Source organism: Chionomys nivalis, chromosome 16, assembly GCF_950005125.1.
Source record: "Chionomys nivalis chromosome 16, mChiNiv1.1, whole genome shotgun sequence".
NCBI classification, from domain to species: domain Eukaryota; kingdom Metazoa; phylum Chordata; class Mammalia; order Rodentia; family Cricetidae; genus Chionomys; species Chionomys nivalis.
In genome coordinates this window covers 33,600,041-33,624,942 of record NC_080101.1, presented here as the reverse complement: position 1 = coordinate 33,624,942, position 24,902 = coordinate 33,600,041, and the positions used below count along the sequence as shown (strand labels likewise).

Genomic DNA, 24,902 nt, shown 5'->3' with positions numbered 1-24,902 from the left:
CAAAGCTCCCCTTGACAGAAGATGCCACAGAGTACCTCCCTCCCACAGGTGGTAAATGACTTCTTCCTCCAGATTTGATACTGACCAGCAAGGAGGTGACTCAATACTGGGAAGAAAGTCTTCTATATCCTGCCAGGGTGTGCCTGTGTTGGGTACCTGGCTGACGCCGAACAACGGTGCTGAGCCACCCAAGTATATAAATAGCACCGACACCCACAAGAAAGCATGCTTTCTGAAACCACCGAGGAGCCCAGCTCCCCAACTTGACCACACTGAGAGCAAGAACTGCTTGACCCCCGTTTTAAATTATCGGGGCCACCATTTGAACTAGAGTTGGCAGGTAGTGGTGAGACACCCAGAGGCTGGGAGGTGCAAAGAAAGCCCCCCTTCTTCTTCTTCTTCCTCTTCTTCTTCTTCTTCTTCTTCTTCTTCTTCTTCTTCTTCTTCTTCTTCTTCTTTTTTTTTTTTTTGAAATGTTTGCTTCTGCTAGGGATCTGAGGTGAGGGCAAAATAATAACATTCACAATGTCTGAAAGAGAAGGGCAGAAGCCTCCTTCTCTAAATCTCCAGGAGCCATCCTTATGCCCTAGATGGGTTGGAAGAAGCAGAGCAAAGCCTGTACCTGGCCATAGGTTTGGACTCAGCAGATATCCCACACCCACCCACCATCTCTCGCTATCATTTCTCCCCCTAAGGACCGGTCCGTCAGATCTTTGTTTATATTTACCTACAACTTGATTGCTTCAGCTGTGGGCTCGATCTCGAAAGGCCATCTCCTGACATGGAAACGGAAACTACTCTCTCTAGTGGAAAGTGGTCTCTGGGATATTCAGACAGCTGAAGCTCTGCAAGAAGCCTTTCTTCAGCTAGCCCGGTAGGTAGGGAGATTTCAGACTTTCCTTCTCGGAGCCCGACTCTCCTCCCCGGGTTCTGCAGCTTCCTCTCTCTCTCAATGTTCCTTCTTCCCCGAGGCTCGCCCTCTGGCATCCCTGTCACCAGATTCAAAATAGGGGCCCAGACACATGTTATGATTGCTTTTGGCACAGAGCAGGGATAGGATGTGAGGGAAAATTGGTTTTATTTAAAAAAAAAAAACCGTCTTGTAGGATACTGTTTGGCTAGGTGTCCTCGAATTTGAAAAAGGCGTCTTAAAATGAATGCCAAGCATCTACTTCGCCTGCCTGGAACTGAATGTTGTTCCCACAGCGGGGACCCTGGAGCTGACAGGATGTGGCTCCATCAGGTGGAAACCTTGAGGGGTCGAGTGGACCCAAATCTCAGGAGAGAAAGAGGTCTAAAACGCAATTCAGCAGCAGCCACAACCGGCTGGGCCCCGGGGACCCGGCGGAGAATGGCCCTCTCGGCTGAAGCGCGGGCTGACGCTCGTGTATAGGGTTGCAATTCGCCGTGATAAATGTAAAGACCAATTAAGGTTTGATCCGTGCACACAGGAGGCAGACGGCGGCGGATAGTGGAACCAATTAACGAGCATGTCCCCTAATTCCTGCGGCGGCGGCCGGGCTCACCGCCGGTCCCCAGGCGCCCGCCCCAGCAGAGCCCCCGCCCGCCGCGGCGGCGTCTCCCCGCGAGCAGGAGGTGCGGGGAGAGCCAGGGCTGGGGAGGGGGCGCCGGCCGCCCACGGAGCCGAGCGTGTGCGGCCACCGCTGGAGGCTGGGCGCGCCCGAGTGGTCGCGCGGGTTAGCGCGGGAGGCGCCCGGGCGACGCCGTGCGCCCCGAGGGCGGAGGACTGGTGGCAGCGGCCAGGTAGCTGAGAGAGCGGGGGCGGCGCGCAGGGGAGGGTCGGGCGGAGACCGCACCCGGACGGCGTGCCTGCTGCCTTGGCTCCGGGTCCCGGCCTCCCGGCGCCCGGTGCGTGACCTCCCGCGAGGTGCTGGCACTGAGCAGCGCGCGTGATTAACGGCCCCGAGGTCGCGGGCAGTGAGGCACGCGTCCCCTTTGGCCCCTTCAGGGTGGGAGGGCGCCAGGGAGCAGAACAGGGTCAGGCCGCGGGGGTCCCCGGGACGCGGCGGTGGCGGAGAATGAGGATGACACAGTGGGCGCCACGCGCCGAGGGCCGGCCCTCTCTGGCCCCCGGGCCAGCGCCGCGGCGGGGACCGCGCAGCAAAGTTTGGAGCCTCGGGCGCCGCGCGCCGGTCCCTCCCCGCGCAGATCCCTTGGCGGAGTCTCTGCTGCCGCCGCTGCCAGGGCAGGACAAAGGCTCATTAACACGTGATGGGACCACGCTTCATAAATGGGACTGGAGCGAGAGCGAGCCAGAGACAGCGCGCAAGCGGAGGGAGAGGCAGGGACCGCGAGCAGGGCGCGGCGACGGGCGCTTGGGCTGGCCCAGGCGGGCGGCCCCACGCCGGCCAGCGCGGTCAACGGGACGCCGGGGAGAGCCAGGGAACGAACCGGGCCTGCCAGAGTCCAGGGGCGACAGTCTTGGGGGCTGTGGCGCACGGGTGCTGGAAGCCGGGGACGCGGGGCGCGCAGACCGACTGACTTACTGACCGATCGCCGCAGGCACGCCCCGCTCCACCCCGCCCCACCGCGCCCCGCGCCGCCTCCCCAGCTCGCTCTCTGCCTCTACCTTCTCCACTTCTTTTCCACCTCCTCCTCCTTCGGGCTCCCCTGTCGCCAGAGCCTTCCCCTGGCTCAGGCGGGAGCCTGGACTGTCTGCAGAGCTCTCGTAGAGTCTGGGGGCAGATTTCCTTGTAGCGGAGAGCCAGCCCCTTGGCTGGGCGACAGGTGCCGAGGGAGCTTCTGGCCCGTGGACCAGGGGATGCGAAGGGTAAGACCTGACACAGTGGCGTTTGGGAATAGCTTTTCCGCCTCCCGCCCCCCTCGGTACTGGCCAGTGGTCCCCAGGTGTCCTACGCGGAGTTCGTGTTCCAGGAGAGTAAATCGTGCGTCGGTGGTGTTTACTTAGCTGTATAGTCCCAGCGTGTTAACTGTGGTCTGAGCTACTCCTGGAGGCTTCTACCATTTACAAAATACGGAACGTGCATCTAGCTCTGTAGACACTGATGTCTGTTTGTAGAAAATGTGTAATTGTGTATGTTTGAAAAAACAGGCGCTTGAGTTGATGCTTGATGTCTTTTAACCATATCAGAAACTAAGTCTTCCAGAGAAATACATGTCTCTGCACCAAAATCTGGGAAACGACTCAACCAAGATATTAAATGGCATGTAAAGAAATCTATGTCAAATAATGAATTTCTGATAGAGAACGATAGCTACAGTAGCCATTTCTCTTTAAGGAAAAACTAATATACATAGTAATTGAATGTGATTATACCATGCAACTAAGAGCTGTCATCAGGTGAACAAAGTTGATGCTTCATTTAGGATATTTCTTGGTAAGGCTTACAAGTCATAAATGGGAGCATCTCCTGAATGCAAATGTTTGTGGGATAGATGTCAAAAACTGGTCATTTCAAAGTTTAAAGCAACATGCATGTTTTTAATTGTAGTACATGGTTCATCTCTCAAAGTCTTTAAAGAGATGAGAAAAATTTAGCAATCTGTTTATGATGCATTCTGTTTCCCATCTTTTTAATTTTCTTCCAAATAGGAGCTATTAGCTATTCCTGCCTTTGTTTATGTCTTGGTTTATTAAGCCTCTTTGGGCATTTAATCCAATAAGAGATTAGAGTAGATTTACTGGTTTTAAAGATGTTGATAGATACCTCTCTGGGTCCCATAACTTCTCCTTTTTATTACCAAGTTAATTCCGTTGAACAATGGGGCAATGCACATGCTTAGAGGAAACTCAGTGGGCACTGATTATCTGTGGGGTCACTCCTAAGTCTCATTTGGCAGAAAATTGAGAAAGTAGGAGCAGCCAACCTTTGAGGTTCCCTCAGGACTGTCTGGTTTAAAGTGTTGCTTTTCAACCCCAGCTTTTGGCAATTTGAAAGGGAGATAGATCTACTGATTGATTTTTCTCTGCCTCCCATTTCCCTTCATACCCCCCCCTTCTCTAACTCAGTTATGAGCAGTTTTATCAAAATGAAAGCCTGTGAATAGTTTCTTAACTGGGAGAATAATTTTCTGATTGCATCCACCCAGGAACAGAGTCCGTGCACCTCCAGAATGCTAAGCAGCACTACTGCAGGCTGTTGTTTGTAGGCACGCTAGTACTTCCTGTAGCAGGGAAGGAGGCTTGATGTTGATGTGGTTTTTAAAAACTAGTCATCTGAGGTCATTAGAAGAACTTACTGTGAACAGTCTCTTTTATTGCTTCAAAAGATGTCTCCCATTCCACGCAAGGAACACTGTGGCTGAGGTATGTATGTATCAGATGTCTCATGGGGTGGGGGGGATTTCATTGTGTTCCTGATCCTACATGAGAGTGTGATAATACCACATGGTGGGAATGCTCACTTCTGACCTTTCCAAATCACTGTGCTTGCAATGCTCCTTGTTAAGAAGACAAACCTGATACTTCTCCCCCCCTCCCCTCCCAGTTTTAATGACATCAGTGGCTGGGTATCGAAAGGGTTGTTGTAACTAGAACCTTGATGAAGCCATAGGTGATGTTACTTAATTGTGTGTGTGTGTGCAAAGTTTGTAATTCTGGTGAAATGAGACCTCACCATGGAGCAGGGCTCGGCTTTGTTTGCTCTCTAGTGTTTTTTTTTTTTTTTTCTGTTACCCATCTCCCAGCGGACTGTGTTCCTTTCTGCCTTGCCTGGGAGACTGCTCTTGTCTAATAAAGCCTAGCTGCAGGATCAGTGTGTTCTTTTTGGCATTTCAAAATGTTAAAATAGTGAAATTGTTAAATGTTACCCAGATGAAACTGCTGGGGATGAAATTCTCCAAAAGAACCACCGTATTGGTGACATGCTTGTGTATTACAGGCAATTCTGCAGGAAAACTCCATGAACCATTCTATCATTTTCCCAAGAAGGAAGCAGCTCCATTGATTGTGTTGATAAGTGTTTAGTATGCTGTGTCAGCTTATTAATTATGAAGGCAAAGCCTGTGGAACTCTTCAAACACCACCCATGACATTCTTCTTCGCCTTGACTCAGAATTAGCATTAGCCACTAGGGTATTTAGACAGGCTCCTTGGTTGTCTCGTGTACTGGTCTTAGAAACTAGAGTTGAATTTCTGTATTAGAAGCAAGTATTATGAAATAGAGCTTGTGCTAGCAGTTTAGAGTTCATGACACTTACCAAATGCTTCTTTCCAGAAAACAGTTGGCCAAACAAGTAATTTCTTGTAACTAGCTAGTCAGGAATTTGTAAGGAAGGAAACAGTGGCAAATTGAATTTTAGATATACCCAAATGACACAGAATTTGTAACGTGCAATTGGTGATAGCTTCTTGAATTTGGTTAGTGAGATGGAGTCTCTCCTTTAGGATGTTGCCTGTTCGTCTTGGAGGTAATTATGTTAGTTTAGTTGCATAAGGAACACAGTTCAGAGCTCGGGTCCCCAGTGTTTAAAGGATAAACAGGTAAAGCCCTGTCTATCTTATTTTGGTAGTCAACATCTCTAACTGAGCTGATAGAGTGAAACCAGCTTTTGGGTTTAAATTATTTATAATTTTTTTTTACTGTAAACCTGGACTGGACATCTTTTGAAAAGCTACCAGGGCCAAGTTGCGACTGCACACCTGTATTTGCAGAGGCATGCAGCTCTGCTTGTTTTTCTCCTACTGCCTGTAGATGATGAACAGATCAAGAGGGAATAAAAACATCATTTACGTATTTGAAGTTCCTGTTTTGTACCATCTTCCCAAATCTTCAGTTTTTTCCCAATCCTGATATATATATATATATATATATATATATATATATATATATATATTGCTAACTTCACGTTATAGCTGCACAGATTCTCTTTTGTGTGGGTTGAGACTTCAACATTTCACTGCTGAATTGCTAATTCCTTAATAACTATTTAATTCACTTAGCTGTATGTTCCTAGGTTAGATTAGACTCATCTTAAAAAGTTCATTTCAGATTCTAAAATATTCCCTGGACTAGAAGAAGTGATAAATGTCACCCAGAACATCAATGCTCTCAAACTCTATACTGCATAATTTAAAAGTATGAATGTGTAGACACACTTTTGTGCATATGCATGAACATACTTTTTATGTTCCAGGTAAAAATAAAAGTTTAGGTACATTGCCTTTTTTGATATTTGAGAATACCGCTCTGATTTTAAATGAATACTGCAATTTTGGGAAAATGGCCAAGTTCTAAGCAACTGTACAGATGGACCCAGAAGACTCCAAGCAAAAGGAAGATCTCACCTTGAATCAAAACCAGGCTGTTTTGCTCCCCAGGATAGATGGAGATCTGCTCTAGTCCCGTGTGCTCTAAGAATCTTGGGAACGCACCGGGATGAGCATCAGCACGTTTGATTACAGTTTCATCGTAAACACCAATGGGTTGAAGGCAGCTTTTTGCCAGTCTTGATAATGAGCAGTTTTGGATATACTAATTGGCAAAAAAAAAAAAAATCACAAAATGCATGTTAAAATAACCCCATTTGCTTCATATGTCAAGCATTATTATGTTATTTCAAGGACGTTAAAATCATAGGAAATATGTGAGATCAGAAGAGAATGGTTAATTTTAGTAGAGTCCATCACCTCTTAATGTTATTCAATTGCTTAATGTTATATGAATGTTTTCCTTGGGCTTGCTACATGGATAATAGGTGTATTTATGAGAGATGGGTAATAATAGGTCAAAGCCATTTCTTAAGTGAATCAATGTGATTACCTGTAATTTGGAGCAGAAAATATCTACTAAAAGCTTTCTTGGGTTATGTTTCTTCACTGAACAGGGTATCATGGCAGAATGGAATACATTCCACTACAAAATTTTTTTCGAGGAAAGCTAGTTGCGTGTAGAAAGGAAATGTTCTTGATGTCACTGTCACCGATGCTGTCCCTATGTTTGAGTGCTTCTCTACGTAGAGTTGAACAATATTGGGACAGACTTTGGTTGGAAAGTTTCATTTGGACCGGCTATGTTCATAACACTGACTGAAAGATTCTTGAGGACTATAGTAGTAGGTGTGTGTGTGTGTGTGTGTGTGTGTGATTTCTTTTTTAAATTACGTTTTTTCCCCCCAAACATGAGCAAAGGGGCCTGACATTTGTCCTGGCAGTGACATGAATTCTGTTCTGGTCTCAGCTGGAGAGATTCCAACACTCTCACTTCAAGAATACTTTTGAAGTCTGGCTTTCTTTGTCTTGTCATTTATTTCGGAATGAATGTATATGACCTCTTTAGAGAACTCTTGCTTTCTAGACAAGTGTTTGTTCTTGTCTCATTGGGCTACTTGCATTGCATTTTGTACTTTTGAGTGTGTTTCATAAAACAGATTTTCCAATTTTTGAAGGGGTTGACAGACTGATTTTAATCCCCACTTTTCTAATTCAGATGAAACTTTTTTCCTTAACAGTACAACCTTATTATTTAATGTTATGTTCCTACTCTTGTTTGCATTCTTAGTTGTTTATAGTTATGAAAGCTGAATAGATTTTAATACTTTTGACGGATTCCTTACTACTTTTATCAACTATGAGTAGCATTTAATCAACATTTTTTAGCTTTGAGAAAGAAGGTGCAGTTTAACTTCCTATATTTGATAATGTAATATCTATTTTTTTCCTACTAACAAATTCCATGCTATGGCTTTTTAAAGAAAAGCAGAGGCATCTCTGAGAGCTGCGCCAGGCAATCTGTTGCGGTGGTTTAATATACTGGCAAATGCTCTCACAAACTGTATATGTATATTTAAATGTAATTAAAATACTGCGTAATTAGGATATCTAGTTTTTCAAAGTTTGTGCTTCAATGGAAGGTCCCGTTCTACTCTTTCCCATTTCCTTATCTGTTATCTTGAGTCATGCTTTTAAATGACATGGTTGTAGCCACCATAAGTCTTGACAGTCTAGTTATAAGGAGCAAGGCATCCGAACTGCTGATAAATCCTAGGATGCATAAAAAAAAATCAAATTAAAAATAGTATCTTAAATAAACCCTTGCCCTTTTGGAATTCATACTTGGTAATTTTACAATACTAATTTCTGTAGCAAGTAAATCAATATTCTAAAAATTGAGATAATATGGCTTTGCCATTCATATTTGTTTTCCACTCCGTTTCCTTTAAAATCAAATTTATCTATTCTTATAAGAGACACTCAGTTGAGTAGGACTGTTTTGGCTGGTTAAAATTCCAACTGATTTCAATGGGACACTACATGGAATTTGTATGTTTCTTTATCCCCTGCACAGGTGAAGAGCAAGTGCACTTGAAGAGGTACAAAGCAAAGCTGGGTAGTTTAACACATAACTGAAATGGAAAAAATAAATCTGCCAAAGAATTCTGTACTTCTGCTTCTGAGGGAGTTGGGCTTTGGAAATATTCAACTACATCTAGAAGTAACATTTAACTTCTCATAAAGCTAAGGGGGAAAGAGGATAAAGTATCCTGGGATTCATTTTCATTGTAATAATTGGGAAACGATTGCTCAGAGTTATACATCTGAATATTTTTGGATATATTTCTACATGTTTATAGTTCCTAGGTATTTAAAAAAGATACCAGCTGTAGACTATATTGCTATCAAATGCAAGCAGCAAGTCCACAGAGAGTCCCTGCCTTGGCAAAGTCTCTATGCTCATATCTTATGATACATTACTTTATGGCTTGGGAGTAAAGAACAGACACAAATGTTTCCAAGTTAGGAAAATAAGCTGAGGTGTTAATTTCTATGACTTTAAAAAAAAAATCCCTTTATGCTCAGCAATGAACGGTTTCTTCTCAGTGTTGTTTAAAGAAGTGCGTAGCTGTCCTATATAAAGCTGATGATAAGGTTTGTGAATAGAATTGGAGTGCTCATCTACTGGATCAGTATGTGTTACATCTTGAAGTCACTTTCCTTTAGTGGATAAAATATATAACAGGAGGTTTCCAGAAAAAGTCTAGAGGAGTCCCGAACTGTAGTCAAAACCCCTGAGAGGGTCCCCAAGCCTACTCTCACTTGCAGGCCGGGCTGCTGTTCCTGTATTCTAGACGGACAAGAGTGCCCTGGCCTTTGTGCTTTGCTGGAGGAAGCTATCTTACCTTGAGCAAGTTCTCCTCTCCCCCCGTTTTGTGATCTCAAAACCTGCACTTGTAAATATCCTACCTTCTCACTTAAACTCCAGTCTTCTTAACGATACCTCTCCTCTGCTCCGGGCTCTTCATGGGTTTCATCACTTTAACCAGTTGGCTCTCAAATTCTAGAAATATTTCCTAGAAGTCTTGTTCACAGCCCAGCCCACCTCTACCATTTCCAACGGCATAGATCCATACTGGGAATCTGCATTCATCCTTAGTCCCCAGAGGTGGCAGCTGTGGCTGCTGCCGCTGCTGCAGCCTGGAAGAACACCCACTGACCTACCTGCATGTTGTGCTGCACTTAGAGACCACTAGGCATCTTCTCGGACTGCTGTTGGTGTGTGCAGTTGGATGAGTTTCCTGATTCTTTGCACCTGTCTTACTAACAACCTAGTTCTTTATCTTCATGTCATTCTTCACAAACACTTCTAGGTTCAACTTCACCCAGAACCTTGTAATTGTGACACACAAACCCCAGAATGAGTTTGACCTTGAATGTGGACAAAGGCATGAAGATTCTGCACTTCCATCCAATTTGCATGCTTCTAAGTCACAAGTGCATCGTGTGTTTTGCTTTGCCACGGAAGTCCAGTACTTTCCTATCCATGTGGAAGCAATTATTTGCATCTTAAAAGTGTCTTTGGTTTGTATCTTATGTTGTTAGTACACACTGAATATTTTCTGAATGTTTAAACTAAAGTACCTAATACTTAAGTTTGTAGTTTTAAAAATAATATGTAAAGGAAATTCTGCACTCAAATAACAATGCAATTCATTTAAAATTATTCCAGTGAGAGAATAATAGGAAGGAAATTGAATTATGTAGAAATTCTCCTTGTTCTCAATGAATATGATTATTTGAACTAATATTTGCTTCTCTTGTGAAATATTTCATATTAGTCATAATAATAAAAGAAAATAGTTTCCATTCATTTCCATCTCAGAATTAGCTATGATCTGTGTTGATGATTTCACGTTTGCAAGCTAGAAAGCTAAATACTTCATAAAATAGAAATGAGTTTGTTATTAGAATTGTTGGTGAGCTCCTGAGACCTCCCATCTTACTTTCAGCATCACTTGGCATAAGCATATTAGTTTTCAGTAGAACTTTACTAACTCTTAATTACTTTCTTGAGTCCAAATTCCATATATTCACAATTAATTTTTATTAACATATTGAATTTTCTCAATGTCTTACCTCAGAAAAGCAATTAAGAATTTGGTTTTTGTAGGTAGTAGTAATAACAAATTTTAACCTCCATGACATATTTTTTTATATATATTTTAACTAATTCAGCGGTAAAGCCATGAAATATTGTAGCAGGAGAAGTTACTCAAGCAAAGCAGGAGATACGTCCGGTGAACAAAACAACAATTGATTCCCAAGGGCCTTTAAAAGCCATTCTATCTAGTGGCTGAGTTTCCACATAACTCCTTTTGACAGACCATTCAAGAAAGATCAGTGCTTAGCATTAACTTGGGAAAGAAAAATATCTCTTATCAGACCACTTTCATATGTCTTTAAAGGTGTATTGGAAACATATTTAGGATCCATTCAAGGCTGTACATATTACAAGGATCCTCTGTCCCATGCTAAATTGTTGTATTCATCTTAACTCAGAGTGAAGAAGAATCAGAGTAAAGAATGGGCCCTCAATCATTGCCCATGACTTCTGCATTGCTCTGATTCTGAGAGAAGAATCACCAGGGTTGATCATTATTATTGGTACATTTAATGTCATTTTGTCATTTTACACCTCTTCAGATGGACATTTGCATGGGACCATCTCCTAATGGCCAGCTGTCTTTATGCCCAGGGCAACTATTTGCCCTTGAAAGCCGTTCTGTTATGTTAGATTTGCAGGGTGTCTAGTGCATAGTAGCATCCCTGCACTAACCTGCTCCATACCAGGTACCGAAACAGGCAGAGGTCCTGCAGGGAGAGACTGCTACTGGATGGCGCAGCAGTGACCACAGTTTCTTCTGGGAGAATTCTCAAGGCACAGCCAATACTTGTTATAACTCATGTCCCAGTCTTTTAATGCTGGAAAGGGGCAGACATATACATAGGCCTTATTCGATGGGTGGGCTGGGTTAGAGTATTATATCCTGTGATTTACTTACTCAACCCAAAGCTATTACACAAGTGTGAAACATTGCATAGTAACATATTGCAGAAAATGTTCATGGCTTTGAGTTTAATGTCTGTGCTAGGCACAGAGTATATGCCCAATAGAAATAGGCTGAATGAGGCATGGGAAGGCGTATAGCATCCATCAGCCACATTCTGCAGTCACACAACTGATTCTGACACATGCTAAGAGTCTAATGGTCATTGGTTTTGCTGGAACATAAAATTTATATAACTTGTCTATGTTGATTCAGCTCAAAACTTGGGAATCGGCCTTAGGGATTTACTCTGTGTTTAAGAAAAGTCCATTGCATTCCCCTATGCAGGGAGTGATGGTTTCAAGCTCTTGTTTACTAACAGTCATCAGGTCTTGTTCTAAAGTGAGAAGGTGTGAGAAAGGTGCCAGACACGAAGGTGGCCTCTTCATATCTCCATCGTGGTGAAGAAAGGTGTCGTTACCATCAACAACCCTTGTAAATTGACTAATGAGGCAAATCAGCACACACACACAAATCTTACCATACCAAATTAAATACAATAGTGACAAAGATAGCTTAGATTTTATTTATTGACTGACAGTCATTTCGACCAAGGTGCTGATCCGGAATCAGAAATTATAGCATGTAGAAATTGTAGCTGTTTGTCATGCCTGTCTCTGAAGAGCATGGGTCAAGGATGCTTTGTAGGTAGTTGGGGTGGGACACACTGTCTACTGTCAATGGATTGTCTGTCCCTTCAGATTTTAATTGTTCACTGAGTAACATCATATACTGCTTAGGATGTCTCTTGCCCAAACCAACTCTTCTCTGTCTCTAAACGATGAAAGGGTGGCTTCTGTGTTTCCTGCACCACAGAGTGAGAAGCGGGAAGTCCCAGTTATGCAGATGTGGTTGGAAGTTCCACATTACCTCCCCAAGACGTTTGCTGTTGGAGGCTTTAGGCAAAGCTTTTGCCTTTCTGAGCTTTTTTTGCCTTATGCAGAATAGGAATTGTAATTTATTTGTCTCACATAAATACTAAAGGAAAATAATGTGTTATTCAGATGATTCTGAGGCAAGAATATAGGGAAATTCAGATTTTCTTTAATATGCATTTATTCATTCAAATCTAAGATATGAAGCCAAAGAACATATTTGGCTTTTCTTTAGACTTAATTTATATGCTCATGGATTCAAAGTGAAAACACCCCTTCATCTGCAGATGAAAGGAAGAAAAACTGAAAGCTATACGACACAATCAACATCATGTAGAGTATTTTAAACCATTGCTGTGGAGACCTTGATAATGAACTGTAAAGATAAGAGCCCATTAACTGGGTCCTACATATTTTATGGTCTAGAATTATATATTGCTTTCTACTTTTATGAACAGGATAAAGACAACTCCATGAAGCTTTTCTTGAATCCGAAACTGTATATTCTTTTTCAGGAGAAGGCTGCTTCCATAGCCACACTCTTTCCAGACTGTGGAAAATATATCTGCTTCACAGAAAAGGTCAAAGCACTTAGTAGGAGCAAACATCTAAGCCACAAAGTAGAATTAAGTGGCAAATGGACATTACCACCAAGTCAACAAGTCATTTCTGTGTGTTACTAGTTCACCTTTGTGGAGGACTTTTCTTGTATCAGTGACACCTCACTGTGCTTAAGCCCATGTTATTTCAAGGCATCATTTTTCTTGAGTCCTGCAATTAAATTTTAACAAGCCTTTAAGTGTTAAATAATAGGGCATGTTTCAGATTAGATTTGCAAGAAAATATAGCCTTGGAGGTATCTTAATGTCTCCATCTCATACTAATTGACATATTTTTAAAGAAAAAAAAAAACCTAATATCTTTGTGAGTAAAGAATAGACCGGGGGAAATGGTGTGTTTAATAAGTTCTGTTTTTCTTTTACAAAATATATAACGAGTTGAAGCTTTGAGAGCCAGCCAAGCATTACCAGCACAATGGATTATATATATATATATAATTTCATATATATGAAAAGGAACTGGCATTAATACAAGTAAGAAATATTATCTATTTTTGCCTGAATTATCAGCATGATTAAGTCGATTCTTTATTTACATAACTGTAGAAGATGAGGGAGAGGGACGACCATACAGTGGGTAATAGGTAAGCGTAGGAAAGACCCGTTGCCTGCTCAGCTGGCAGGGAAACATCATCCATTAGGTTATACTACTATCCTGGCTATTGAGAGCACCTATGACTTAGATGTAATAGAGTTATAGTGGTCAAGTAAAAGTTTTCCCTGCTAACATCAGAGGAATGGAATATCAAGGTACTTTTCTTGAGCAAATCAGTAAAAAACAGACTTATTCCCAGAAGGGAGTGGAAAAATAACAAATCTTTCCCCTGTGAACACTCCATAAAACACTTTCATGAGGCCGTTCAAGCTGAACAGCAGAAAAAGACGCAGGGAAGAAGCGGGGCTAAGCAAGCATCCTAGACTCCCATGCTTGGTGTAGACCCTGTCAGTTCAGACATTAAGAGCTTGCTACTGTCTCATTTAAGCCTTTATGTTAGTATTAGGGAATTTTAGTAGTGTGCCAGTATAATCTATAGCCATGTCCAGACCAGGCTTCTGGGCTTTCTATACTCGTGAACATGTATCCTGCATTGAACAAATATCAGCCTATTACTTTTTATCGCAGAGATATCAGTCAGGTCATATTTACAAGAGTTTTAACTCAGATACAGCAGCAATAGACACCTAAATTATTGAAGTACCCCTCTTACAACAAATAAATAGGAGCTGGAGAGGTGGCTCAGTGGTTAATAGCAATTGCTGAGCTTGCAAGAGGCCCTGAATTCAATTCCCAGCACCCACATGGCTGGCTCACTACTGCCTGTAACTCCAGTTCCAGTAGATCCAAAGCCCTTTTCAAACTCCCATGAATACCCATCATGCACTTGGTATACGTACATACGTACATACATACATACATACATGCAGCCAGAAACATGCTTAAATCAAAAAACATTTTTTCCTCCATACTTTCTCCAAAGGAACTGGTGTTAAATAACATAGACAGAATCTTGAGGTCTTGCTTTCAAGCTTATTCCACACTCCATCTAATCTGAAGCATGGCCAGCTTCTGTTGCTAATAACAGGTCCCTACTGTGGTAGCCTGGCTTGGAGTCATGACTCACCTGTTTCAGCCACCTGAGTGCCAGGATTGCAAGCAAATACCCCTAAAGCCAACTTCACACATGGGAGTTTTATACACTCAGTAGTTATAGAAATAAGGATATGGAGTCTGGATAAATATTTTTTAAAAGACTCTATGCCATGACCATCCTCATAAAATTCTTTTACCACTATCACTGCGTGTTGATAATGTGTGTTTTTTTTTTCTGGGGGAGGAGGGAGAAGAGGCGCAGGTGTATGCTCAAAGAACAGATGGGACTAACCTAAGAACTGAAGGAGGTTTCCCTAAAATAATAGATTCAGCACACTTAAACATTTTTATTATTGTTACTATAAAGTCGTGATTTCTATATTAAGTTGTTAGGAAACTTTAGCTGTCATTCAGTTCTTTCACCATCACTGTAATAAGCCCCAACTGCTTCTTTAATAGGCACATCTACACATCTTGTTAGAATTTCCAATTATGATTTTCCCATTAGCAAACAAAAACAAAATTAACGGCAGCTTCACCTCCCAAAGTCTAAACTATATTACTAATGAACCCTCAAAGAAAACTCTCCGTGCAAAAAATAATAAGGTGGAAATTACTGCAATAATCCAAATGTAGAAATAAAGAAAAAACTTCTAAAGATGCAAAAAAAATGGCAGAAGAAAAGAAAAAAAAACCCAGTCTTTCTCATCAATAGTCTGCAATAGCCTATACACAGTGGTGTTTTGTGTTCTAGAATTTACAAAGTTCATTTATTTTAAACTCTTCTCTGACGTATATTAGACAGGCATGACAGCTTGTAACCACCAGTCTCTGGCCTAGATACGATACACTATTGCCAGAATGAAGGTGTTTGGCTGCGTTGCCATAGGCATCATGGTCATACGCGGCCATCATAAATACAGTAAATCCCAGGGCATTTTTCTAGCTCATATCCCTTGTCCATCCCTGAGAAGTCTTGATTCTCTCCAGTGCTGGCTACAGTTTCAATCCTTGGTGTCATGCCAGTGGGCAGATTTATCTGGTGGGTCTGGGGCAGGAAATGGTGATTTATTAGGAGCTGTCATTAATCACCATTGCAATGCCTTCATTGACAGTTTAAACAGATAAGATTTGAATATAAGATGCAAAATGGCTTTAGTTTAGTTCCTGTTAAACCTTAAAACAGAGATGATGATGGTAGAGATTCTAGAGTCCTTGGAACAGGGGTTCCCATTTGTGTTCTGGACAATTTACTAAATATCTAGTTGCCTCCTTCTTGCCTGGTGAGTCAGGTAAGAAGTACGTGCCTGGAAGCCCTGCACTCATTTACTGACAGAATGTAGGTAAAGCCCCTCAGTGCCTCAATGCAGTTGGCACGCCATCAGAGCTCCTCCTCAGCACCTTGGCATCTTCTCTCTGCCTCGTGCTTAGGTTCTGATACAACTGAATAAGCAGCCTGTAAGTGAATTAAGATAATTCATTTTTTTGAAATATAATTAGTATATAATGTAGTAATTAGTATATATTATATATTCTTGAAATGCAGTTAGTATGTAGTATATAGTGCTGGGCCATCAGTGGCACTGAGCAGTGAGGACATTAATGTTTATTGAAGACTTATTTTAGTGCCAGGCCTAAGTAGGATTTTTCTGGAGTCAGTTTTCCGAACAGATCCCTGATTTAGGCTTCATTGTCGTCCTTGTTATCCCTAGCTTGTAGATGAAACACTAAGGCTTGAGAGTGGATGACTTAACAGCCCCCCTGTCTGGCAATTCCTATAGCAGTGTTCTCTGCATAGATGAGGGCTTTGCTGGTTGGAATTAGTAGGGAAACTGAGGGGCAATTGATCCGTGTCTTAGCTTAGATAGTGTACCATGATGGTTAAAAGCAGGAACTCTAGACTCACAGCATCCAGTGTGCCTCTTCTGGTTACTTTCAGCACTTGAACTGAGCTCCACACCCAGGCTCAGCCCCAGCCCTACCACCTACTAGATGCGTTAATGGTATATTATTTACCTTCTCTGTGCCTTTCATGCAAAAATGGCTTCATAAGCATTTATAGAAGTAAAATGAGTTGATACATGTAAAAGCTTCCTGCCCATAATAAGCTTTTTTCTGTGTGTTTAGAAATGGGGGAGATTAGGGACACTTAAGAGGTACACCTGATTATAGAGGCCAAGAAGGAGGTGGTATCACAATGAGTCCAAGGTAAGAGTTAAGATGACTAGAAAGATTGCTCACAATAGCATAAACAATGTGAAAAAGAAAGTGGTGGTTGGCATTAATTCATTGTGACATTATCTGCAGTAACAAAAGACGGTAAAACCCCCAAGCCTCTTGTCACTAGGGGGCTGGTCACATTCATCTACCAGACCTTTCTGGTGCGCACTTATAAATGGGAAGCTATACAGTGCATGCAAACGTTTTCTGAAAAAGTAAAGAGGTGGTAAATGAGCACGCACGCACGCGCACACACACACATGCACACACGCACGCAATTAGAACACTGATAACCCCCACCAAAACAGAACTCTATTTTGAGCACATGTAGATTGGCTTATTAAGCGAGAAATCTTGATTCCAGTGACATGCGTGTGCCTTTCCTGTTTCACTAGAGAGATTCCTTTACTTATTTTAGGCAGAAAAGAGCTGCTCTGACTCTATTTGAAGAAAATAAAATCAGTCAGACAACTCAATTTTAAGCTTCTCTCTGTGTGCTGTGCATTGAGTTACGAGTTAAATACTAAGACAGATAAGTTGTCCAGTGTGGTCCTCATTGAGCTTTCTCTGGAGCTTAGCAACAAGAAGCAGACTGGATAAATGCTGTTGATGGAACCGTCTCATTATTCTGGAAACCCCAAAGATGGGTTTCATCTGAGTATGGGAAGCAGTGAGCTAAGGGAATTAGAAACAGCAAATTGGTAAGGGTAAGGGGTCTCGCACAAGCAGAGGTAAAGAGTGTTCCGGCAAAGAATTTGGGAGAGTGAAAACCACAGCACGGAGCAAGTGAGCTGGTGTTTGTGTGACCAAACTCTGTGTGGTACAGCCCAAATGGGGAGACCAAGCTGAGGAGAGGCAGGGTGAAAGGACGAGGGTTGGATAGCAGGTTTTGTGCTAAGCTTGACCCAGGAAACATGCCGATGGATGGTGGACGGAGGTGGAATGTTCTCAGGGAGTCCAGAAGCTCGTCTGGGTTGTGTGAGTCTGGAAGGGGAGCTTGGGTTGAGGCTGTGTTTGGTCTTTGGGGCAGAGTAGTTGAAATGAGAGTCATAGAACCTTCATCTGTTTCTGAAGAACCCTCCAACAGCTGTGTGGCATTATCAGTGCTGGGATTAGGAAAGCTACACCAGGGACCGAGGCTTGTGATCTGACCCTGGTAAGCAGTGGTAAGGCTTGGATTTGGAGGCAGCCGAGTGTGGAAGGAGGGCCACGTCCGCTACTTTATGCCTACCCCAAGTTGCTTTTGAAAAATCGTGAAGCCCAGGATATTAATTTTAAAACTCCTCATCTTGGCATCCTGTCCCCTCCCACACTCATCCTAGATGCTCGGCGTATGCATGTGACTTCCTTGGGGAAGTCCCTTTTGCTGTGCTGAGCTGATGCTCCAGAGCTCTGCCATCTGCAGGGCAGCCACCCTTACCAGTAGGTGCTGAGGTAGCTGGCCATCTGCCCTGCTAGATGTCAGGGTCCCCGTGGGTTTGATCTGCATGGTGTGCCATGGTGTGCTATCATTTATGGAATGGATTGTGTATAATAAGTTAGCTATTGTGACAAATAGGCTCTCTGTATTTTAACACAAAGACAGGTTTTAAATTTTGTTTCAGGAGATAATAGCTTTCTCATATGTGTTATACGTGAAACAACAAAGGGCAATTGACAAGTAAAATGTTGAAATTTGTGGTTATTTAATTGTCATGTGTATCATCCTGTATTTGTAGCAATTTTTATAAACTAAAGAGATAAATAGCCATCTTTTAAATATTTATAAATAGCGAGATCAGTTCTCTTGCTATTTATGTAGAAAATATAACATCAGATTGCTTAACATAGAGGTGAAGGGCACATTGTATTAGTCATCCTCATTTCCAGCACAGTCTTCTAGGAAATCGCCAGGCACCACCAGGGCTGTCTCCCGTCCCTCCTGTCAGCACACCGAGGGGTGCTTTCCTGAAGTGCCATTCATCACCATCACCTTCCTCGTGTTAACCCTGGGATTCCATAAGCCTCAATTCAAACCTTTGTCCATTTAACTGATTGGCATAGACATCTTTATAACTTCATATCAGTCATGCCTTGATCCCAGTCTCCCTTGCTCTGGGTGAGGAATCTTGCCTGCTGGAGAGCATCTTTCCACTGTGGTCTGGAGCTCTCTCTGGCTGACCTAAACATCCTCCTTTACAGTTAAACTAAACAGCTCAACCCTTGATTCTGTGCTGTCGTGTTTCTTGCTTGTCTTGCCTGTTTAGTCTCACCTGTCCTTCAGGGTACATCACAGGGCAGGGATTTTGTGCTGTGAGCTTGCTGCCTCCAGCCACTTCACCGCAGATGGCTGTATACTTGATGATAGAAGCCTCCTAGCCAACACTTCCCGTGACACGCGCAGTGAAGTTTCTTTCATTGAGCTTAGTTTATTTGACTGTGCAGGTTCATGCAGCACCAACTGACTTTGCTAAGAAATGAGAAGAATCATGGGTCTGATGTGTGGCTCTCCATATCCTTGTAGTTTTTGTTTTGTTTTTTTCAGGGCAGGGAGTTCTTCTCTGAGTCGACTCACTGTGTTGACTGAACCTCTTGTGTAGAGGTGACGGTGGTTATTGTGCCCAGTGCTTCTGTTTCTTACCCTCCTGCTTTTCTGACCACTCAGCTTCTCTGTTTTCCCTCTTACTAGGGTTCCCTCCTGGCACCCCTTTTTCCATCACTGTGAGTCTGGCCTGATCGAAGTCTGAGGTTATGAAGTCCATTCTGGATGGCCTTGCAGACACCACCTTCCGCACCATCACCACAGACCTCCTCTACGTGGGCTCCAATGACATTCAGTACGAAGACATCAAAGGAGACATGGCGTCCAAACTAGGATACTTCCCGCAGAAATTCCCGCTGACTTCCTTCAGGGGTAGTCCCTTCCAAGAAAAGATGACCGCAGGAGACAACTCCCAGCTGGTCCCGGTGGTAGACGCCACAAACATTACAGAGTTCTACAACAAGTCTCTCTCTTCATACAAGGAGAATGAGGAAAACATCCAGTGTGGAGAGAACTTTATGGACATGGAGTGCTTTATGATCCTGAACCCTAGCCAGCAGCTGGCCATTGCTGTGCTGTCCCTCACACTGGGCACCTTCACGGTTCTGGAGAACCTGCTGGTGCTGTGTGTCATCCTCCATTCCCGCAGCCTCCGATGCAGGCCTTCCTACCACTTCATTGGCAGTCTGGCCGTGGCTGACCTCCTGGGCAGCGTCATTTTTGTCTACAGCTTTGTTGACTTCCATGTGTTCCACCGTAAAGACAGCCCCAATGTGTTTCTGTTCAAACTGGGTGGGGTCACGGCCTCCTTCACTGCCTCTGTGGGCAGCCTCTTCCTCACAGCCATCGACAGGTACATATCCATTCACAGGCCTCTGGCCTATAAGAGGATCGTCACTAGACCCAAGGCTGTAGTGGCCTTCTGCCTGATGTGGACTATTGCGATAGTAATTGCCGTGTTGCCTCTCCTTGGCTGGAACTGCAAGAAGCTGCAATCTGTCTGCTCGGACATCTTCCCACTCATTGATGAAACCTACCTGATGTTCTGGATTGGAGTCACCAGCGTGCTGTTGCTGTTCATTGTATATGCATACATGTACATTCTCTGGAAGGCTCACAGCCATGCAGTCCGCATGATCCAACGTGGAACCCAGAAGAGCATCATCATCCACACGTCAGAAGACGGCAAGGTGCAGGTGACCCGGCCCGACCAAGCCCGCATGGACATTAGGCTGGCCAAAACGCTGGTCCTGATTCTGGTGGTGTTGATCATCTGCTGGGGCCCCCTGCTTGCGATCATGGTGTATGATGTCTTTGGGAAGATGAATAAGCTCATCAAGACGGTGTTTGCCTTCTGTAGTATGCTCTGCCTGCTGAACTCCACCGTGAACCCCATCATCTACGCTCTGAGGAGCAAGGACCTGAGACACGCTTTCCGCAGCATGTTCCCTTCGTGTGAAGGCACAGCACAGCCTCTAGATAACAGCATGGGGGACTCAGACTGCCTGCACAAGCATGCCAATAACACAGCCAGCATGCACAGGGCCGCGGAAAGCTGCATCAAGAGCACGGTTAAGATCGCCAAGGTGACCATGTCTGTATCCACAGACACGTCTGCCGAGGCTCTGTGAGCCTGCTGCTTTCATGGCTGCACAGAAAAAGAAATTCTTTCTTTCTCTTTAGCTTAAAATTTAGAAGTCTGTGGTTCCCTCGGTTACATTATTTTTTTTTTTAAGTTTACCATGTTTAGTAAATAGTGACTGTCACTGTGCTTATTTTTCAGTTTGCTGACATTTTAGTAGTTTAGGTACTTAAACCCCATTCTCCAGGGGTTTACAATGAAGAAAGCCTGTTGCTTCAGTTACTCAACTGTCCTTCCAAGTCTCTGAAATAGAAGGAAAACCTTAGACTACAAAATCTGAAGTCTAAGTATCCGTAGACAAACACCACAAAATGAGTAATGCCTTTGTAACCCCAACTTTCATGATAATGTGGTATGTGTCTGTCCATAGTACTAAAAAGTGCATTTTTACAATAGGTATAGTGCTACAATAGAGATACTTTGTAAACTGTTTTATGTCCTGTGAGTTGTGTATCAGTGTTTACTGTGTCACTTTGTCTAGCTTAGCAAAACCAGAAGGTAGACCTTCATAAGAACAATGTCTTATGCGATGGGCATGTAGCAGGGTGACCCCTGTTTAGATGGTATGGTTGTCCGCGATACACTTTTAGGAACCTTAGTATTTCTTCCAGTATTCATATCTAAAGAAAACACAGAAATAACCATAAAGGTTAAATTTTTTTTTTTTTTTGGTTAAAACAACAAGAAGAATTTGAAGACTATCCAAAGTATTGAGCAGAATTCCTGGAGACGTAAACCGTGTTAGGCCTGAATTGCCATGAGGACATTTCCTATCTTCTGGACCACAGCTGTTGAGCTGGGTAATGGATTATAATCAAAATGGAGAAGCGAAAGTGTATTGACTTTTTAAGGCTGACGTCGCTGGCATCCTTGGGTTGTTAGCTATCACCGGACCTCTTCAGCCAGCTTGTGTCTGCGCTGATGTACACTGTCACTACTGTGCGGTTGCTGTCTGCACCAAGGCTATTGCATAGTGACCTTCCAGATTTAAGTAGATTTCAGGCCTGGGTGGCCAAAACACAGTCTTCTTCTTCTTCTTTTTAACTCAGAAGAAGTATTGTCTGATTCAGTGGAATTGTACCATGTGAGTGTGATTGTAAATGTGTGTGTGTTCTATCTTGTAACTATTACAGCAATGTCATAACACGAGAAAACCGACCAAGTGTGAACTGTACCACTCGCTACACTCTTGCACATGAATCCAGTTCCTAAAACCAAGCTCTTTATGAAATCGTGGCTGTACAAATCCTGACTAAAGCCTTCCAGAAAAGCCTTCCCACCTAAGTGACTGGATTTAGTGTTCTAATGACCTGTAGGTGTTCCTTAAGGCCAGCATTCAGCAAAGAGTAGTCTGTAAGAGGTGCAAAAACGTAGAGGATTCTTGCAGGGACATGCAAGTGTGGGGGATGGTGAGCACCTAGTAGGGGCCAAGTTCATGGAAACGAAAATCAATAAGAGGAAGGTGGTTCTAAGACTTTATAAAAATTCCTAAGAGGAACAAGCGTCAGTGAAGCATGCAGGCAGTGAGATCCCAGGCTAAGCGTTACCCGGTCCAGGCCATTTAATTTCAGAGGGTGAGAAGGTTGGTGGTCTGTCAGAAGGGTAGCAAAAACCTGGTGACAGCCCTGTGCCTGGCTTTGTTCAGCCTTTTACGTAAGGAATAGTCAGTGCCTCCACTTGCCAAAAAGCATAGAGATGAGGGTGGGCAGCTTCTGATTGGCTCCTCGCCAGGGTGCTCAGAATTGGGCCCTTTTACAGTAAGGAGAGTTATTGCTTTGAAAAAGCCACTTGGTCCTGATAAGTTCTACTTAGAGTCTCTCCTCCTTGTACAGATTCTCACCAGTCCTGAAGACGCCATAGTATGAAGCAGAGAGCTAGCATCTACCTGTGATTTCTAGTGTTTGGGGTTCCCAGCTTCAAGGGGCAGTACCCCTTCTTGTAATGGATAGTAAGACTGATGTGACCTGAGGACCAGGCTGGGATGTATTTGCCTGCTGAGCCTCTTGATTTCCTTCTCTGTGCACAGATGAGGATTCAGGAGGATTCGTAACTCCATAGAGAAGAGTATTGACAGACTTATCACCAGGGGCTAGGAATTGCCAGACTTGTCCTACATCAACCTGAATATCAATCTTCATGTCTCTAGCTACCAGGCATTACCGCCTCTTCTCATAGATACAAAGACCTGGTAGAAATCCTGAGTATAGATATTAAAAATAAATTCCAAGATTCATTTTTAAAACTGTGTTTGTGAAAATGCCATTTTAGTGGTAGATTTTATAGTGTATTGAACTTTTAAGACCTAACTCATATATAATAAGCTAAGGGACAATGGGGCTGATAGCACTAAACTTGGTGCTTATTGATACTCTAAGAAATATCTGTGAAATATCATCATGTGCACATTAAACTACCTTCATTTTAAAAAACTTAAAATTAGTTGGATCCACTTTGGTGTTTCCTCTATCATTTCCTAACTCTAGCGACCAAAACATTCTCCCTAGTGGATACAGTCATTAGAATTACATTCATTAGAATCATTCATTTACCAGCCCCTTAATTAGATTCATTAATTTCAATTGAATCGCTTATGTGCTCTGGCATCAGGGTTATCTGCTTTCCTCTGACATCCATCCTGGACATGCTTTCTGCCTTTACTCTCACTTTCAGAGGGGGTTGACTCCCTAACTGCTTGACTTCTTCAGAATAAAGACTGAGTCCTGAACCAAAAGCATCATTTAAACAAGAAAAGCTATCGCCAAGGACCCCTATTTTCCACTATGTATTAAATATGTGTAAAAGAAGCATGAATCTGGGCAGCTTGGACATTTGCCTGTGATAGGTAACTCCCAAGCTCCCTGATACTGACTGTGAGGCTTAGCTGGTATCAAATGCCAGAAAAACTTTTATTGCCTAATCCCACTCTGCAGGAAGTAGGCCCAACTACCAGAAGAGAACTAGGTCTCTGGTTACTGTTCCATTCATCAATTTCCATCATTCCATATCCATAACCAAGATCACTAACGTCATGTGAAAAAAATTAGATTTCTCATACTCTCAACTGTATATTTGTATGATATTTTAAGTCTCCTAAGTGGCCATCCACAGTCGCTTTGCGCTGGCCTTCTGATAAAACGTTAACGCACCTATTGTAATATAAAAAAAATTCTATCTACTGATTTGGACTGAATGTATGTACATAGGTTTTACAAAGCAGTCGGGTATTGAAGCCGTGGTTTTCAGATGACAGAGTTTCTTTCCATTGCTGTGGTATCTTGAAAAAGCTTTCTTTGTGGAAACTTACTAAACTCTAGGTCCTGGGGATCAGAGTCCCCAAGGGAGAAAATCTTTTCTTGTAAAACTAGGAACCGAGATACAGATTATCTTGATTCTCATTTCCAGTGTTTCAAGTGGAAAACTATCTCTCTGTTGTCTCTGTAAATGATACATCCTTTTCCTCTTAAAGAGCATTGTACTGTTAGATGTTTGTTAAGCTGGTAGCATCCTTGAAACTGCTGTGATGTCTTTGTCAGTAATCTGTATAATATTTTGTATACAAGTACTGGTAAGATTGTTATTAAATGTAGCTTCAGTCATTAAATTACTATAGCAAAGTAGTACTTGTGTAATATTTACAATGTATTAAGCCAACAGTATATTTTGTTTCATTGATGTAATTTAATTGTTATTTATTCAAGAGAAAACAGTTCATCATGTCTATTGTCTAAAATTACCTGGAATCAAATAAAAATTCTAGATTATCATGAAAAACATAAAAGATCTCTGAATTCTTCCTTGTATCAAAGTCTAATGGTAAAGCATTGGGGGGGGTCATATTTTAAGATTACTGAAAAACTGATTTGTTCCCCCAAAAGAAGCCATGGATTTGTTTGAAAATGAGGGTGTCCTGGATTAATTTATTCATCTTTTAACACAGGAAAGATAAAGCAAAAAATTCTATCACTGCCCAGTAAGGCAGAGGTGGCCACTGTACCATTAAAGCACGGCTTAATTAAGGAGTCTAATGATTTTGTAATTTATTAAAGCAAGCAATTGCAATATACAAGTTAAAATTTGACATACATACCTAGACATAATCTTCAGGAGCACATAACCACATACCTGGACC

At 42.7% G+C, this 24,902-nt stretch overlaps 1 protein-coding gene across 2 annotated transcripts; it reads left to right on the top strand.

The window, feature by feature from the left end:
* The first annotated feature begins 1,613 nt into the window (after nucleotides 1-1,613).
* Nucleotides 1,614-24,531, top strand: Cnr1 (cannabinoid receptor 1). Of its 2 annotated transcripts, none has more exons than XM_057790862.1 (2): nucleotides 1,614-1,764; nucleotides 19,279-24,531. In XM_057790862.1, the coding sequence occupies exon 2, from the start codon at nucleotides 19,341-19,343 to the stop codon at nucleotides 20,760-20,762; it is 1,422 nt and encodes a 473-aa protein (XP_057646845.1). In that variant the 5' UTR covers nucleotides 1,614-1,764; nucleotides 19,279-19,340; the 3' UTR covers nucleotides 20,763-24,531. The 2 variants fall into 2 exon arrangements, with proteins under 2 accessions (XP_057646845.1, XP_057646844.1); XM_057790861.1 differs by lacking the exon at nucleotides 1,614-1,764 and adding an exon at nucleotides 2,657-2,791.
* Nucleotides 24,532-24,902: the final 371 nt, after the last annotated feature.

Excerpts from the sequence above, each read along its gene's own strand:
- Cnr1 (XM_057790862.1), top strand. The coding sequence starts at position 19,341 with ATGAAGTCCATTCTGGATGGCCTTGCAGACACCACCTTCCGCACCATC.